Source organism: Trichosurus vulpecula, chromosome 3 (genome assembly GCF_011100635.1).
Source record: "Trichosurus vulpecula isolate mTriVul1 chromosome 3, mTriVul1.pri, whole genome shotgun sequence".
Taxonomy (NCBI): Eukaryota; Metazoa; Chordata; class Mammalia; order Diprotodontia; family Phalangeridae; genus Trichosurus; species Trichosurus vulpecula.
The window spans coordinates 434,259,544-434,278,327 of NC_050575.1; the positions used below are offsets into that span (position 1 = coordinate 434,259,544).

At 50.6% G+C, this 18,784-nt stretch overlaps 1 protein-coding gene across 15 annotated transcripts in view; it reads right to left on the minus strand.

The window, feature by feature from the left end:
- Positions 1-18,784, minus strand: part of DYSF (dysferlin) — a gene marked incomplete at its 3' end in the record, with an annotated part of 227,243 nt that overhangs the window by 63,140 nt on the left and 145,319 nt on the right. For all 15 annotated transcript variants that reach the window (XM_036749059.1, XM_036749057.1, XM_036749053.1 and 12 more), the window contains 3 exon segments: positions 2,248-2,325; positions 2,916-3,009; positions 15,498-15,671. In XM_036749059.1, the coding sequence (XP_036604954.1) occupies positions 2,248-2,325; positions 2,916-3,009; positions 15,498-15,671 (346 nt within the window).

The following is an 18,784-nucleotide window of genomic DNA, read 5'->3' on the forward strand; positions in this document are numbered from 1 at the left end:
CCTGGGGAGGAGCGGGGGCAGGGGAACAGCCCTGATTTAGTGTTTGGGAGTGAAAATAAACACTGGAGGTTTTTTGGCCCCGGCTCTCCTTTCCAGCGGCTACTCAATCAATTCTTTCATTCACACCCGACAGGGAGCCCCGAGGAAGTTTGCCTGGCAAAGCCCCGAAAATTCGCAGAGTGTTTATTTTGGGGGGGAGGGCAAAGGGGGCAGAATGGAAAGTGTGACATTTCCTCTGATTCCCCACCCCCCTCCTGACCTCCCACTCCCCTCCCAGTTCTGTCCTCTGGGGCCAGGCAGAACAAGGCCAATCCCTCTTCCATGTATCGGCCTTCATGACCCCCACCCCCACCCCAAGTCTTCACTTCTTCAGGCTTCCTTCCATTAATGCTCATATGGCAGGGACTTGAGGCCCTTCCCCATCCTGGCCACCCTCTTCAGCACACTCACCAGCTTACCAATATCCTTCCTGAAATGGAATGCCCAGAGGCAACCACAATGCTCCACTCATGGTCTGACCAGGGCAGAGGACAAACAGACCTCCAGGGTAGTCTCTCTCAGGCCTGGAAGCTGGAGGACAATGAGGACGACCTGGTCCTCTAATGGACAGCAACACGGGAATGGAGGAGATAGATGACCTGGACAGCCCAGGAGACCAGGTCTCTGTCTTGCTCCCACAGCCTCTCCCTGGCTCCCCAAGGAATCTGTCTTTCCTGCCCACGCAAGCCCTGCTGGTCCTCCCCCATGGCCAGGCTGAAGTCACTTTGAGCTCATAGAGGGATGAGGGAATAAGCTGCCTTGTCTGCTTGGTCAGGGCTTAGCCGGGACTCGGCCTACACAGCAAACTGATTCTCCAAAGTCTCAAAGACTAATCTGGGTCCCAACTTTTCCATATGTCTCACAACTCACTCCATCTGACTCCTGGCTACTCTCCTTCGAATGAACATGCATATGCACACACACACACACACACACACACGCACACACACGCACCACCCCTGGTGACGGCTCATAAATCTCCAAATGTGCCCAGGGTGCTGGAGAGCGTGCTCAGGGCCAAGAGAGCGGAGGGCTAATGGGATCATCAGTCACAGCCTGACAGTTCCTGGGCTGATGAAATGTGGCTCAGTGCAGGGACAGGGGAGGGCGGGCAGGCAGGGGAGGGCCAACAGCTCCCAGGAACTTCCTCCAGGCCAGCGCTCTCTGGGCCCCCCACTCTGTCTTCTTGAGGGCTGCACCACTGGACCAGCAGCCCCAGAACTCTTTTCACCTTCTGTGCTAAAGCCCCAGCCCCTGCCAAGGATGCGGATTCTGAGTCGGCTCAAGAGAAGGGAAAGTCCGACCACTCTAAGTCCTTACTGGCTGCTCCCCTCTCTCTCCTCCCCTTCTCTCCTCTTGCCTGTGACAATGGCCCCATGAAAAACTCACCAGCTCCTCTTAGAAGTCTGAAGGAATAAAAAGACTAAGGAGATGGATGGAGGGATGGAGGAACACATAGCTCCTAGACACACTCTGTACTGTATTCAGCTGGACCCGTTTTGTCTATATGGCTCAGTCATTGTATCACTGGCCCATGACTTTTGTATGTGTCCTACATATTTATTCATTCATTCATTCACTAAGCATGTATTAAATGCTTACTTTGTGCTAGACACTCAGTGCCTGTGATGTGTCCTCTTTATACATTCATTCACTTATTTAATTAGCATTTATCAAGGACCTCCTATTCCCAAGGCACTGACATATGCCCTATAACCTGTTCCCTCATTGGTAAATGAAAAACAATGCAATCCTGGCCTCTACATAATAGCAAGCATGTATATAATATGTACATAGCATGTTTTCAGGTTTGCAAAGTCTTAACCACAACCCTGAGTAATAGGGGTTATCTACCTGCATATTGCACAAGTCCATGGATTTCTAGGATGAGGCCACTCAGTTTGAAGTTAGGGGTTGAGGGCATGACTCCAGGAGGAAACAAATACATGCCCCAAGCTTTTACACCAAAAGCAATCCCAAAGATTAGGCCAGGGCCTGAAAGAAATTAGACTAGACCTAAAGAAACATATGTCTTGTTTCCTTCCCTCTCAAAAAAGCTGATTTCTTTCCCAGGACCTGTTTTAAGAAAAGAGACCTCTCTATCATTTACCTTCCAAGAAGACGTCTCACAGTAGGACTTCTCTGCCCACGTTCACTGTCCCCACGTAACCAAGGTAGGTCCCTCAGACCCTGTACATGCGTACCTACCAGAAAAGCTGTCCTTGTCCATGGCGGGCAGATCTCGTGCCTGGTACATGTAACAGCGGAGATGATAGCGGTTCCCATCTTCACGGAAGGGGAGAAAAAAGAAAACTAGGGTAAGCGCCCGATATGGCTGCTGGACTCCAGTTTAGAGGGCTTGGGAAGTGAGAGGGGGACTAAGGTTGGACTCAGGGGCCCCTGCCAGGTCTCTAATAGTCTAGGATCCCAGGGTTCTCTTGATGGAGGGAGGAGGTGCCATGGCTGGCCAGGGTAGAGAGAATGTCTCTGAGGTGTCTTGCCCTATAAAAGGCCAAATGTTATTATACACAAAGATACACAAAGATTCATACACACATGCATCCACATGTACACACAAATACATAAAGACACACAAATACAAGGACATAGAGATCTCATCATCCACTTCACACTCAGATACACAAAGAAAAAGACAAAGGCATGTGCAAAGACATGTGTGTGGGACAAAGACCCATAGACGCATTCATAATAGTCCACATGCAAGCAGACCCTCATTCACATAAATCTACAGGTACAAAAACCCAGGCCACATCCATGCACATCCAGATACAGACAAAAGCCCAAGCACAGGGGCCCCCACCCCAGCCCCTCTACTTCCTTCCCCTTCCCCGTACACATGACCCAAGACCACTTACAATCAAAGATGCAGGAAATCGTGGGCCTGTTGACGCCAAAACTCAAGGTAGACACTGACTTGGAATCTTCGCTCTTGTCATCTACCACACCACCCTACGGGAAAGAGGAGACATGGGGCACCTAAGACATGCTGAGCCCCCCAGGGAACAGACCGACTCCCAGAGACAGGGTCCTAGGGACCAGAAACATTGGATCCAACTCTGAAAAGAAACCTTGGCCCCAGAAGAATCCCCACATCTCAGCTGGAAGGGATCTCAGAGACCATTTCGTCCAACCCACACCTGAACAAGAATCTCCCTCTGCAACATCCCTGAAAAGTGGCCATCTAGATTCGGCTCGAGGACTCCCATCCAGTACAACCCATGCATTTTATAGATGAAGAAAACAAGGCTGAGGAAGTTAAATGACTTACCCAAGGTCACACAGCAAAGAAGTGCCCAAGCCAAGACTTGAGCCTAAATCGCTAAGAGAGAGCTTTCAGCAATGTGGAGCTGGCTGTCCCACTGTCCTCTGCACCTCCTCAGACCTCCCCTGGAATTTTGTGTTCAGAACTGGGTACCATAGTTTAAGGTGCACATTGATGAGTTGAAAAGTGTTCAGAGGAGGGAAACCAGAATGGCAGAGGGCCTTGAGTACATGTCCTATGAGGATCCATTGAAAAAACTAGGGTTGCTTAGGTCAGAGAAGACAAGACTGGCGGAGGGAGGGGAGGCAGTGGCAGGGGATGCAATAGCTGAATCTGAGTATTTAAATGGAATGTCATTTGGAGGATGGGTCAGATTTGCTCTCTTTGGCCCCAAAGGCAGAAGCAGAAGTAATGGGCCAATGTAGGCCCAACGTCAGGAAAAAAATCCTGACGATGAAAGCCGTCTGACAGGGGAAGGGGCTGCCTCCAGAGGTGATGAGCTGCTGCTCTTCAGAGATCACCCAGCAGAAGCTGGAGGACCACTTGTCAGGTAGGTTAGATGAAAAATCACTTCTCCTTTCCTCCCTTCCACAGAATACAGTAGGTGCTCAATAAAGACTTGTTATATTGATACAACTAATCAACTTCAACTGGGAAGCTCTCAGTCTGGTGGGAAGATGCAGCTAATGGGAGTCCCTGTTCTGATGGGGATGTCCTGGTTTAATGTGGGAGCTTCTGGTCTGATGGGAAAGACCACACAGAGCCCTGGTCCAGAGTCACCTTCTTCTGTGCCCACAGCTAACTCACTCTGACCTGGCTGGGCCCCAGCTCAAGAGCAGGAAAGTCAGAGAGGGTTGTTCTGGAAAGGCCTTGGCGATGATGTCGTCCAACGCCCTCCTTATCCCAAGACGGAGTCAGAGATCCAGGCCTTGGGACCGAAGTCTGGGGCCTCAGCCCAGAGCTTTTTCTCCTTCCTGAGAAAGGGACTCTCAGAAGCGAACCCTCATGGCACACAGCCCATCCTAAAGACCGTGCAGGGCTCCGTTCAGTGAAAAGAGTCCAACAGAATTGCTCCCCATTTCTTGGAAGGGGGGAGCCAGTCCCACCCTAGGCCAGCACAGGGCTGCGTTGGAGGTTGCCTGGCCCCACCAGCATCCCGACGGGAGCACTAAATCTGTCAGGCTAATTGCCTTCGGAGCACGCCAGGTCAACCCAAGCCAGCACTCCCTGGCCGAGCCCAGCTCAGCCTCCCCTCCACTCCCCGCTGTGGTCCTGGTGTGTGGGCTGCCTCTGTCTAAGCAGAGAATGGGGAAGAGGGGGGGAGGGATCCGGTCAAGGCTACCAGGGCTCCCCGAGGCCTGGAAGAGATGGGGCATCCAATCAGGGGGTTCCCCACATCCTGTCCCCCTCCTGTCCCAGGCTCAGGTAGATGAACGGACTCAAGAGGAGACAAGGCACAGGAGCAGGGCCCAAGAGAAAGAGAGGAGAGACTGAGGACCAGAGGGAGAAAGGGAAGCTAGGTAGTAGCCGTCCAAAGACAGCATCTTGAGAAGCTGGAGTGTAACTTGTTCAGTCACCGAGGAGCAGCAAGGAGTAAAGAGAGAGTGAGGATCCAGCTGGCCCACCAGACCCAAGTGGATGTACGGAGGAGAGGGGAAGGGAGGAAAATCTGGACTCTGCCCCCCAACCCCAGCCCTGTATTTCTCCATTTTCCATGAAGGAGACTCCAGGCTGCAGGGTGGAAAGAAGGTGCCTTCCTCCCTATCTATAACAACTCCCATGTGGAAAGAGTGTGCACCGGACATCCGAGGTACCACCCACCCAACCAAGGGCTTTCCCTATTCTCCACACGCCCAGCAGTTATCGCCCTGGCCACACCGTCTTCTGCTTACTTATCTATGTCAGATTAATAGGCCCTCCTGGAGGTACGGACTGTTTTCCACTTTGTCTCTGTACAATCCGCACTGGGCACAGTGTCCTGCACCTCGTAGATGCTGAATAAATGAATTCAGATGAGCAGGATTGAATGGCTTTGTTTCAAACCAAGAATGAAGCTAAACCCTAAAGACCCGATTTGGGAGGACTGGGAGGACCTACCTATCTCAGCCCCTCTCTCCTCAGTGCCAGCTACTCAGCTCCTTCCTCCTACTCCATTCTAAGCTAAGGAGGGCCAGCCCACATCACTCCTCAGCCTTGGGAAACTCTCTCCTTCTATGGGATCCATTTGGTGTAAGTATTTCATCTTAATAAATCTCTCTTGCAAGATTACCCTGATTCTGGGGATAGGAGCCTCGATTCCCTTTCCCTTCCAGTTTTTGCTGGGATAAATAGAGGACAGCGTGGTGTCAAAAGAGGTGTGATGTGTGATGGTGATGAGAAGTTTAAACTTTAGAGGAGCCATGCTATGGAAACGTTAACTACAGATAACCTAGGGCTTGGCTGGGGGAGGCTGGGGGATGACAGTCACCGTCAATAGAAGCCTGTTTATGTTACAGAATTTCACTCTACAAAATCTAAACCTCAAACTTCACTCATTTCCAGGCTGAGGCATAATTGCACTACGTGGCAGATAAGTAGAAATGACTTTTCCCTCATTGTCAGAGGGCTGTGGCCGCCCGCTCCTTAGGAACATGGCTCCCCCCACCCCATACCCTACCCCCTTATCTCCCCTCCAAGTGCTTCAGAAAGTCATTCTGGGCCAAGGGAAACAGGGGCTGTGTGTGTGGTTGCAAATACACATGCATAAACACATACACAGGAACAAATTCACACACATATATATATTTAAATATGTGTGTACGCACACACAGAGGTATCATGGATTAGACAGCCAGCCTCAGAGGCAGGTAGACCTGGGTTCAAGTCCCACCTGTGACACATACATTCTCTGCGACCCTGGAGAGGTCACTAAAACCTCTTAATGTTTTAGATAACTCTAAATGGTAAAGAAGGTGCTGACCTGCATTGGAAGAGAGTCTTTCCACCAGACTCGCCATGGAACCACATGTTTATATCAGAGAGCAGATGGAGACATGGTGTTTGGATGTGGCCAACCTGGGGGCTTGTTCTGCTTGGCCACACACATCCCTAGCAGGGTTTTAGTTTTCTTGCTTTCTCAGTGGTCACCCAAGCAGGCAGAGATTTGTGGATGTGGAGGGAGTGGCTTATAGGGTTTTGGTACTAGAATGTAAACCCCTGGAGGGTAAAGATCATTCTGACCCCTGGAAAAGTACCTGGGAGGAAGGAAGGAAGGAAGGAAGGAAGGAAGGAAGGAAGGAAGGAAGGAAGGAAGGAAGGAAGAAGAGGAAGAAGAAAAAGAAAAGGAAAAATGTCCCAGAGTCCAGCTCTGCTCCATTTTTCCTGGGGTAGGGGTGGGAATGGTCTCTTCCCATTGATACCTTTAGGTGAAGGATAATATTGCAGCCCAGCTCTGTAACCCAAAGGAGCCCAAAGTGGACACAAAGGGAGGGGGTCTAGATTCTTTCAGTCAGGAAGAGCAAGATAGGTTCAGGTGGGCAGCATGTAGTAACCATCAATCAATCAACAAGCATTTACTAAGCCCTTACTACGTGCTAAGCATTATAAATCATCATGGAAAGACCCCAATATTTGTTGCAAAAATGCTCCCAGTTCTACAAACCAAAGCAGTCCCCCGGGGGTGCCCCCCCCTCCTCCACCACCCTAATTCCTTCCTCATCAAAGGTTTTCAGCTGAGTCCCTTATGAGAAACCTGCCCTCTGTGTAATTCAACTAACATGGATTAAGTGCCTACTGTGAACAAGACCGTGCTAAGTGCTGAGGTTGCAACGACAAAAGGGAAATGATTCCTGTCCACAAAAAGCTTCCATTCCACTGAGGGGGTACAGAAATATGAGGGCATTTGGGGAGGGAGAGAGAGATAACAGCTGGGGGCATCGTTTGGCCTCCCCTACCAGACGGGACCCAGGAGTCCCAGCTCTCATCCCCAGGTCGTTGGGTTCAGTCTAGAGGGACACATGTCCACATGCAGGTGTGGAGGTGGGCTTTGAGCTGGGCTCGGAGAGAAGCTGGGGATTCAAAGAGATTCATGCCTCCACTGTTCTCCAGGCTTTTCTTCCTCCTAGCCACCCCCCTTCTCACCTGAGACACCTGACACTTGCTCTCCTGCCTCCACCTTCCCTTGACTCGTGCCTCGGATGGCTCTGAGACTTCTCTTCCCCCTCCCCAGCTTCCTCCTGCTTCCAAGCTCCCCTTTCTGTGCTGTCCTCTCTTCTTAGAACTTAGGTGTCCTGGGGGCAGGCACTGCCTCATCTGCTTGTTTCTGCAACCCCAGCACTCAGAACAGAGGGACACTTTACAGCATGCTTAGGCTCGGTCCCCTCCCAATAGTCAGCAGGCACTCTGGACTCTCTAGAGAAGGCTTTCATTTCTAACCAGTAGGTGAGCCCCCATCAGAGATGTTGCACAAGGGAGCCCCGTCAGACCATGAGGAGGACAAGGTGACCTCTGCAGTCCCAGAGTCTTTGTGGACACAGAGGGAATGTGGAAGAGCTCCCCCTTGCCCTGAGACAGTGGCCTCTGAGATCTCCTCTGGGGGTCACCTTCACCAAGGAAGACTTCCTTTCCTCTGGCTTTCATTTTCAGAGGAGAAGGAAAAAAACAAAGATCTCCATTCTGCAAGTGCGGCCCCAATAAAGCTGCCTCAGTGGCCCAGAATTTGTTTAGTTCTGGGCTGAGGCCTCTGGAACCGGCCCTCAACCCAACTCAACTCCGGCCACAACCACAAGCTTTCCTGCCTGCTCCCTGCTAAGCCTGTGGTAGACAGCAGTGGCAGGGTCAGTGGTAGGGTGTGGGGAATGGAATGTGGAACCCCAGCCCAAGGGGACCAAAGGCAGAAGTGGGGAAGAGAGTCAGAGTGCAGGGGTCATGGGGAGAAAAAGTGCCACAGTCCTGGAGGTCAGTGTGTGTGCCTGTGTGGACATGTTTGAATTGCATGTGTGTGCGCCTATGAACGTGCAGGTATATACATTTAGGTACGTGGATGTAGGGGCAGTTAGGTGGACTTGGAGGCAGGAAGACCTGAGCTCAAATTCAGCCTCAAACACCCACTAGCTGTGTGACCCTGGGCAAGTCACTTAACCTCTGCCTCGGTATCCTCAGGGATAATAATAGCACCTACCTCCCAGGGTTGTTGTATGGATTAAATAAGATTAATAACAATTGTAAAGCCTTTAGCACAGGGCCTGGCATATAGTAAGTGCTTTGTAAATGTTAGCTATGATGATAATGATGAGGATGTATCAATATGTGCCTGCCCCCTGCCCCACATGCCCACTCTCTAGACCCCTGGGCAGAGGATAGACACAGGGAGGGCAGAGGCACGGTCTCCATCTTATCTGATGGGAGAAAAATAGCCCTTGCCCTCTGGAAGCCCGCACTCCTATGGGAGAGATGCCCATGTCATCAGGCAGCCTCTGATCTGGTGGGAAAACCCAGCCTCTGCCCTCTGGAGGTCTATGGTCTGATGGACCCCACTGTCTCACCTCCTAGTCTTTCCATTGATGCTATCCAACGGCACAAGGAGAGCCGTGTGGAGTCAGGGTTTCCAGTACACAGGAGAGGCTCCTGCGGTCCAGGAAAGGCTGGGGGGAGGTGATATCTGAGGGAAGATCCTAGCTCTGGGACAGGGCTCCAAAAGGAGCCTAGCAGGCAATGGACAAGAAGAAGAATGGAAGAGGAGGGGAGCTCAGTTATCAACATGAGTTGGGAGAGGGCCCTTCTCTGCACCCCAGTGAGGAGCTGTGTTCCCAGCAGCATATGCCAGAGCCCTCTCCCACAGCCCTGCTCTTCAGCAGGGCCCCCTGCCCACCTGCAAACACAGGCTACCGGGTGGAACTGAGCTCTTGGTAGGAAGAAGCCAAGAGCAGAGAGCCAACCATGAAAAAGTAAAGACAAGCAATGTTTACAAAGAGGGAATTTTCAGAAATCAAAACTACTAATGAAAAAATGCTCTGAATTCCTGTTGATTAGAGAAAGGCAAATTAAAACAACTCTGAGATACTACCTCATATCTGTCAGGTTGGCTAAAATGACAGAAAAGAAAAAGGACAAATGTTGGAGGAGATCTGGAAACATTGGGACAATAATGCATTGTCGGTAGAGTTGTGAACTGATCCAACCATTCTGGAGAGCAATACATAACTGTGTCCAAAGAGTGAGAAAACTGCACATACTCTTTGACCCAGCAAAACCTCTAAGAGGGCGAGATGCCAAAGAGATCAAAGAAAAGGGGGAAGGACCTATTTGTACAAAATATATACGACAGCTCTTTTGTGGTGGCAAAACATTAGAAATCCACAGGATGGCTGTCCATTGGGGAATGGCTGAACAAGCTGCAGTATGTGATTGTGATGGAATACTATTGTGCCATAAGGAATGACAAGCAGGGTGATTTCAGAGAAACCTGGAAAGAGTTACATGAACTGATGCAGAGTGAAATGAGCAGAACCAAGAGAACAAGTAACAACGGTATCACACGATGATCAGCAGCGAATGGCTTAGCTATTCTCAGTAAAAGGATGATCCAAGACAGTCTGAAGGACTCATGATGAAAAATGCTGTCCATCTCCAGAGAATGGCAGTGCAGAATGAAGCAGATTTTCTCACTTTTTTTTTGCAACACGGCTAATATGGAAATACGCTTTGCACGACTTCACATGTATAATGTATATCATATTATTTTCCTTCTCAATGAGTGGGGAAGGGGCTAGAGAGAAGCGAGGAATTTGGAAATCAAAATTTTTAAATGAATTTTTTAAAAAGAGATAAGTTTTTTAAAAAGTAAGGACGTGGGACTTCAGAGCAGCTGCTAAGGGTTCAGAGATGGCAGGCTGAAGGAGGATCAGAGGAGCATAGATCCAGAGAGCTGGAAGGGACCTCAGAGGCCACCAAGTGCAATGCCCTCCCCTTTTTCGCAGATGAGGAAACCGAGGCCCAGAGATCAGAAGGATTCGCCCAAAAGAAATGAACAAAATAAAGTTCACATATATGAGGGCATACTCAGTTCTCACAAACAGCTACATGCACACAAGTGTGTACACACAATTCAGGTATACACATATACACCCCCAAAATGTACACACATTTCTCATAAACCTTTCCGGGCACACAGGGGTACATGTGCATGTACACACACACACACACACACACACACACACACGCATACACACACCCCTTACCCAAGGCTAGGACAGGCTCTGGCTCCAAGCTCAGGCCTTCCTTGGGGATGTTAGCATGTGCTTGGAGGCTCCATTATCTCTCTCCAGTTTAGCTCAGATTAAATGAGGGCAGGGGCTGCTTAAGGCGCAAGATTCCAACCCTGGTCCCAGAACAGCCTCCTCTTTAATTGCTTTTCTCTCCTTTCAACTAGTTCTCATCCAGCTCAGCCTGAGGCCTCTGCCTCCTGGGCAGGTCCTATGCAATCTCCCCACCTGAAGAGACACTTTGAGGGCTGGGTGAGCCAGAGCTGGGAACTAGGCTCTGCCTTCCTGCTGGGCCCCAGTCCTCAGCACCTCCTCATAGCCCCCACACAACCATGTATGACTTTGCGTAGGCCCTACCCCAGAAGGGACCATGAATGTGCTTTTAACCGAAGCAGGAAAAAGTCTCACAAGGCTAGCTGAGGCATTTGCGATACCTAGAGCCATATGCATCAATTTTCTGGCCAGAGCAAGTAACCTCAATTCAGTTGCAGTTGGGGAGGGGGCAGCAAGCTGGGCACTGGGAGGCTGACGCCTTGGCAGGGCTATAAGAGAAAAGGAGAGAGGCAAGGAAGCAAAGCAGGCAGAGGCTGTCTCTCCACCCCTCAATGGACCAAAGACTGCTTTTCCCACCATGCCTTGAGTCCCAGAAAACGCACACTAGATTACCTAGCAGACTACGCGCTCCAGAGGCCAAGGTTTGTCTCTACCAACAGATCAAAGCCTCCCCCAAGTCAAGGGCCATAGCTTCCCTGTGGTCCATCTACTTGAGGCAGAGCAGATCACCTTCCTCCATCCAGGGCCACTTACAAGCCAGGTGACCCTGGACAAGTCACTTCTCCTATAGAATGAGGGGTTTGACCTCAGAGGTCTGCTTCAGCTCTTGGGCTAGGATCCCTCTGACATCTACTCTAGGGTTTCTTGGGGATGACTGGGGGTGGGGAGGAGAGAGCCGGGTTTCCTCAATCAGTGATTCCAACCACTGGTTCTCTGTCTTGAATCAGTCAAGTCCTCGGTTCCACCCAGCAGACTGTGTTCCTAGGTGGGCAGAAGGCCCAGGAGAAGGGCAGGGGTGTTGCCGAGGGCTCTGGCTCCTGGGAATCCAGGCTCCCCACCAGCACCTCTCCTCCTCTCTTTGCCCAAGCCTCGAGTACCTCAAGAAGCTATTCTGAGCCGTCCCTCCCAAGACAAATGGGCCAAGAGAAGAGGACGGACTCTGGAAAAATGCAAGGGCATGGGAGCTGGCCCCAGCCAAGGGAGACAGTCTAATTCCGTGAGCTCATCCGGTGCAGTCACTCGCTCTGACTTTCCCAGGGAGCCCTGAATGTCAAACAGAGGGGCAGCTGGGTGGGAGCAGGAGGGAGAGGAGGGGTGTGGGGGGAGGAGGAGACGAGAGGCAATTTGCTATAATATCGGCTTTGTGCTCCACTCCCAGGTTCTCTGGGAATGCCAGGAAGATTATGAAAGCCGGTGTCTTTGGGAACGCCAGGATATTAGCTGGAAAAAGGATAATACTCAAATAAAATAATGCTGGGGATGGAGACTGCAGCTGATTACTGTTGGCCCGAGGCTGGGAGCCAAGGCCTCCTGCTCTGTGAAGGGAGCCAGTAGGGTGGGGATGGAGGAGGGAGAGGGCTGAGGCTGCGTGTGCTAATTACCAGACAGGGTCTGCCTTCCAAGGAGCTGTCTTCACAGGGGGACAGGAAGAGCCAGGCTACGTGCTGGGGAAGGGGAGAGGGGGAACCAGACACAAAGGGCCCGGGCCACCACAAGGCCAGATCTGTCTGTGCCGGGAGCTGGCCTGGGGACCGGAGGCTCTCCCAGCACATCGGGGTCTCCCTGAGGGACGCGGGCACCCCAATGACAGCAGGGGTGGCCAGTAAGGGATGGCGGTCACTAGGGGACAAGACGGGGATGAGATACAGCAGTGCTAAACCAGGACCACAACTGCAGTAAAAGGAAATAGGTCAGATGGCTCTCCCCGACCCCCAACACCCGCAAGACTGCACACACACCCCTGTGAGTGGATTGTCTGAGAAACATCCCAAGCCTCACCCCCTAACTGAGCAGGGAGCAAGCGATCATCCAGAACAGAGAACCTCCTTTCTTCCACTCCCGCAGCGCCCCCCCACCCCAGTTCAGACCCTCATCAGCTCTCACCTGAGTTTTTCCAATAGAGTCATTCCTAACTCTTCTCTCGACTTCCAATCTCTACACTTCCTGCCCCCTCAAGCTATTCTCAAGTGCTGGGCCTAGAGTCAAGAAGATCTGGGTTCAAATCCAGTCTCTGATACTTACTAGCTGTGTGACCCTGGGCAAGTCACTTAACCCTGCTTGCCTCAGTTTCCTCATCTGTAAACCGAGAGGGTTAGACCAGACAGCCTCTGAGATTCCTTCCAGCTCTAGAGCCTCGATCCAACCCCTGTCCCTTGACCCGGGCAAGTTACTATCCCTCTCTCAGCCTCAGTTTGCTCACCAGCACCCACTTTTACAGGACTGTGGTGGGGATAAAACGAGGTCATTTATGCAACACGCTTCGGAAACTTTTGAGTGACCCAATCACCCGTGAGCTCCTCCAGGACGGGAATCACGGCCTTTCTTTGCATCCTCAGCATTCGGCACAGGGCCTGGCACACAGTCGGGGCTTAATAAACGTTTATTGACTAATGGACTGAGTGATGCATGTCTATAAGGATGAGCTGGTTGAAGAGCATTTGTTTAATGATAGGGCTAAAGGCTGCTGGCCTTGGGGCCAATGCAAACATCATTTGTGTGTGTGTGTGTGTGTGTGTGTGTACATGTGTGTGTACATGTGTATGCACGCTTCAGATTCTGATCTATTAGCCCGTACTTGTGAACATTAGCCAGAGTTGGGACACTAGCCAAAGAGGTCACTAATCAAACTTAATTAGCCAGGAAGCTTAAAGAATTGGGGGTGCGAGTGAGGGATAGGATGTGGGGTTAATTGACGCTTACCCAGAAAACATTTCAGTTCTAACCTTGTTGAAAATCATACTGAAAGCTCTCCCCTTCAGATTTTCATGCCTGAGTGAGCCTAATGACTAATATGGGCCTTCCTTCAGTCTGCAAGATCAGGGCCAGTACCAGCTCTTCAAGATGGGGGCGGTGGGGGAGGGGGGGAGAGGAGCAGCCGTAATAATTCTGGATAACAAATCTGGACAATTCGTCACTTCACAGGAAGTCGGAGCGGGGAGGGTCATTAGAACAGGGACTGTCACAGCTGGGATGGGTCTTAGAACATGGAATGCCAGAGCTAGGAGGAACCTTAGAACAGAGAAGGAGTCTTAGAACAAGGAATATCAGAACTAGAAGGAGTCTGAGAATGGCGACTGTCAGAGCTGGGAAGGCATCTCATCTAACTATCTCCTCTTACAGAAGGAGAAACTGAGTCACAGAGCCACAACGTGACTGCCCGAGGTCACAAGAAATAGTAATAGAGCAAAGGCTTGAACCCAGGTTCTTTGATTCTTAGTTTAAAACACTTTTTACCAAACCACAAAGTCCAGTCCCTGACCCTCTTCTTTCATTTTTTCAAATCATTTTTCCATCCCCACATTTGGAGATCAAATATACTCTTGCCCTGCCCTAGAGCTGAAGCTCTCAAAGGCTGAAGTCACAGACCAAGGGGAGAAGCCAGGGTTAAAAACCCCATCTCAGAAAACCCATTTTACTGATGGTTCCACGTTCTGTGCCCCTGGAGGTTTAGGCCATTTGGGTTCAAGAGGGCCCTTCTTCACTCTGTCCTCATTTGTGACTGGGTTCCATAGACATTGCACTTTCTCCTTATATCAGACCCCAAGAAGAGGTTCCTCGGTAATTGAAGGCTCCTGCGGCAAAGGGATTGGGACCCACTGAGCCCTAGAACTTCCAGCCTGGACAACAGTAGAAGATCTAACCTTTTTAAAAAATGAAAAAAGAAGTTCCAATGCCATCTCTTCTACTTATTTCCTTGTGACCTTTGACAAATCACCGAGCCTCCGAGCCTCAGTTTCCTTGTCTGTCACTGCTAAGGTGCCTTTCGGCTCCATAATCCATGTTCTAACTCTTCTGTCTCTGACACTCGAGGTTTCTCAAGTCCTTCTCAGCTCTAACATTCCGCATTCTAAGGTCCCTCCCAGCTCTGACGTTCTGTGTTCTAAGATTCCTGCCAACCCTGGATCTATTTTCACTTTCCAAGGGGTCAGCGCGCCGGATCCATAATCAGTGGGTTCAAATCCCAGATCCTTGCTACTGTGTGAACAGGGACAAGTCGCTTAACCCGAGACTCAGTTTCCACATCTGTAATGATAATTATACAAGCCACCTCGCGGGGTCGTTGTTTTACAAACCTTACAATGCTATCCAGAATTATTATTAATTAATTTTTAATAATTGTCATTCCCATCCATGGTCCTCATTTTTCTCCTCTAGAAACGACTAGACGGCATCTAAGGTGAATTAGACGGTGGATGGAGCGCTGGGCCTGGAGGCAGGGGGACTCGAATCCGGCCTCAGACACTTACTAGCTGTGTGGCCCTGGGCAAGTCGCTTCACCTTGTTTGCCTCAATTTCCTCATTCGTCAAATGAGATGGAGAGGGAAATGGCAAACCCCTCCTGTATCTTTGCCGAGAAAACCCCCAATGAGGTCACAAAGGGCAAGACAGGACTGAAAATGACTGAACAACAATTATGGATGTATACATATATATACACACATACAATACATACATATACATACATACATATATACACACGCATATACGTACATACATGTACACATACATATATATACATACATATATATTTATATATATGTATATAACTGAACCTTTGCTAGGCTCCTACTTAAGGACAGTCTATACCCCCCTCCCACAGTGTGGGGCCATCCTCTGCCCGCAGAGCTCCTTTCCACCCCACCTCAGATCTGCCCACCTACCAGCGCTCCTTCCAGGGCAAAGACGGCGGCAGCTCCGGTCTTCTCCAGGGGCTCCATGCGACGGCGCCATCGGCGACGGCGGAAGGCATCCGTCTTTCGATACTCCAGGTGGAACTTCCAGCCAAAGAGAGAAGCATATTCCCATCCCTCACCCTCCGACTCTGCCTTTCTGTGCTGCAGGGAAAGGAAGGAAGATGTAAAACATGGGTGCAATCCGATCTGATCGAGCAGGGTGTTCACCTGTTCCCTTACAATATCATGGCCCTCTTCAAGAATGAAGGACAAACAATAAGAACTACGCCACCCCTACTAGGACCAAATGTAAATTCCTCTGTTTGGCATTTAAATCCCTTCCCAGTCTGCCTCCATCATTATTATCCATCACTCCACTTTACATATGCTACAATCCAGCCAAAGTGGCTTTCTTGATGGTCTCACTAACAATACCCCATCTCCCACCTCTATGCCTTTGCCCAGGCTGTACCCCATGCCTGGAATGCACTCCCTCCTCACCTCCATTACTAGAGAATCCGTGACTTCCTTCAAAACCCAGCTCCAAGGATACCTTCCACAGGAGATGTTTTCTGATTTTCCCCAGTTACTAGGGTCTCCCCACCCCCCCGCCATCTCCTTATATAAAGTAGTAGATAGGGTGCTGGATTTGAAACCAAGAAGACCTGGGTTCATGTCCTCCCTCTGACACACGCTGGGCACCCTCTCAGTGTTCCGGTTAACTCTCTAGGACTCTAAGATGCAAAGGTGCCAACCTGCATTAGAAAAGGGAGTTTCCTTATCCAGTCATTCCCTATACCAATGAAATCAAAAGTCCAGTCCTTCTCCCTGTGTCTTATAAATGCCTACATCTGTACCTGTTGTCTCCCTCAGCTAGACTGTAAGCTTCCTTACTGGAGCCGAGCAACGACTTCATAAATGCCTGCTAATGGACTGATGAGGCAGGCAGAAATTAAGCCACTTTCCCACCATCACACAGCTAGTGGGCGTCAGAAGTGGGATCCGAGTCTCTCAGGGCCCGGAAGTCAACACTGGCCTATTGATGTGGTTTGTTGGTCTATCTTTTTCTTTCCTGTCTGTACCATCCGGATGGAGGAGATGGGAAGGTGTCCACTAGACTGGTTCTCCCTCAGGTTACCCCCGGGTACCTGCTGTCCTTGGAGGGAGAGGGCAGAGGCAAAGAATATACAAATTACAAAGATAAAAAGATCAAATGAGGGAAAACTAAAATTTCCTTCCTCCCGAGTCTGAGGCTTCCTCTTTCCCCAAGAAAGTTCCACAAAATAAGGGGAGTATGGAAGGACTGGAGCAGGGGGCAAGAAGCAAGGGTTGATACCCATGTCTGGAGCTATAGAGAAACATTAGGAAAAGTGGAAACAAGAATGAACTTAGAGTCAGGAGGGTGAGTTCTAATCTTGGCTCTTTGATCCTGGGCAAGTCAATTAACCTCCCCAAGCCCTATGCTCCTCATCTGTACTACCTCCCTCACAGGGCAAATGCTTTGTCAACCTTGAAAGGCTTAAAAAACCTGAGTTATAATAATGGAGTACTCAGTATGTTCTCAGGCCTCCCACGGCCCTGCCCCACTACACTCTCCCCAATCTCCCACCCTCCAAATCCCAGGTCCTGGGGAGACGACACCCACAACACACGTACATACAGCTGCTATCTCTACCACCACCCCCTCCAAAGGCTCACAGAGGGAAGGCCTGGCATAGAAGAGTACCTGGTACCCCTCAGTCAGTCAATCAACACACATTTATTAAATTCCTACTGCGTGCCAGTGAGAGGTTTTGTGGCGTAATGGGGAGAGAACTGGCCTCAAAGTCATGAAGACCTGGGTTCGAATCACACATCCTGGATGTGTGGTCCTGCATAGGCCATGTGCCTTCTTCATACTCTGGATGGCTCTCTGAGATTATAAATTGTGGAGAAGGCTCTGTCCCGCCTTGGTGGAGACATTTCCTCCCTGGAAGCTCCCCTACGCTATTTCAAACCGAGGTCTAGTTTTGATCTTTATCTCCGTGTGCTAGACTCTGTGTGAAGCAGTGTACAAAGACAAAGACTCTGACCTCAGGGAGTTTACACTCTAATGGGGGGACACAACATCTGCACAGGGAAGTAACTATAGGAGATAAAAGAAACACAAAGTGACTGAGGGGAGGAGAAGACAGTCTAGGAAACACCCACCAGCATACAGGGCCTGGGGCCTGGGATGGCCAGGGCCCTTTATCTAGAAGAGAAGGAGCAGCTCTGTCTCCAGCTCCTGGACGTTGGCCCATCCACAGCCTGGCTTCCTGGGACTCCCTGCCTGGCCCCTCGTGGGGGGGCAGGGAGGAGGTTTCTTGGGTCTGTCCCAGCATCACCTCCAGCCCCAGGAACATTTGGTCTCAGCGTGGTTGCTGGGGTGAGGAAGGGGCAAAGCGTCTGGCTGGAGTCTCATGCCAGCCTGGCCTGGCTTTGGGCTGGCACTGAGCTGAGCCCCTTAGGGGGGGCCTGGTGGCTTGGCCCAGCCAACAGCCTCTGCCTCCACTTCTCTGCATGTCCCCCCTCAAGGAAGGAAGCTATAGCCTGGAGAATCCAGAGGCTCTATTTGAAAGGTGCCTTTCTCGGGTGTTCGGACCTGCCCTCCCTAACTTCTTGCTGCTCAGTCACGTCTGATTCTTCATGATCTCGTTTGGGATTTTCCTGGCAAAGATACTCAAGTGTTTGCCATTTCCTTCTTCAGCTTATTTTACATATGAGGAAACTCAGACAAACAGGGTGAAGTGACTTGCCCAAGGTCACACAGCTAGGAAGTGTCTGAGGCTGGATTTGAACTCAGGAAGATGAGTCTTCCTGACTCTGGGCCCAGAACTTGATGCACTGCACCACCTGGCTGCCCTTCCTAACTACCTTGGACACAGCCTCACTTTTGGACATGTTGTCTCCCCTGGAGAATGCGCACATCTTGAGGGCGGGGACTCCTTTGTCTTTGTTCCCAGCTCCTGGCACAGAACTTGGCTCGAGGCAGGGGTTTACTAAATCCTGTTCATTGTTGACCAATTTGATCAGACTCTAAGGAGGGACTGCTCTCCTGAGCACACAGTAGGTCATAAGAAAGGGGGCAGCTGGGAACAGGCTGACCTTGGCACGCAGTTAAATCGAGGCTAGAGCTAATAGACCAAGCAAGTGTCACTGAGACTGGGGCTCCTCCATCAGACCAGGAGCTCCCCAAGAGCAAAGGACCCTATCCCCTCCAGCCCTCCCCCTGGCTCTGATAGGTGAGCCTTCCC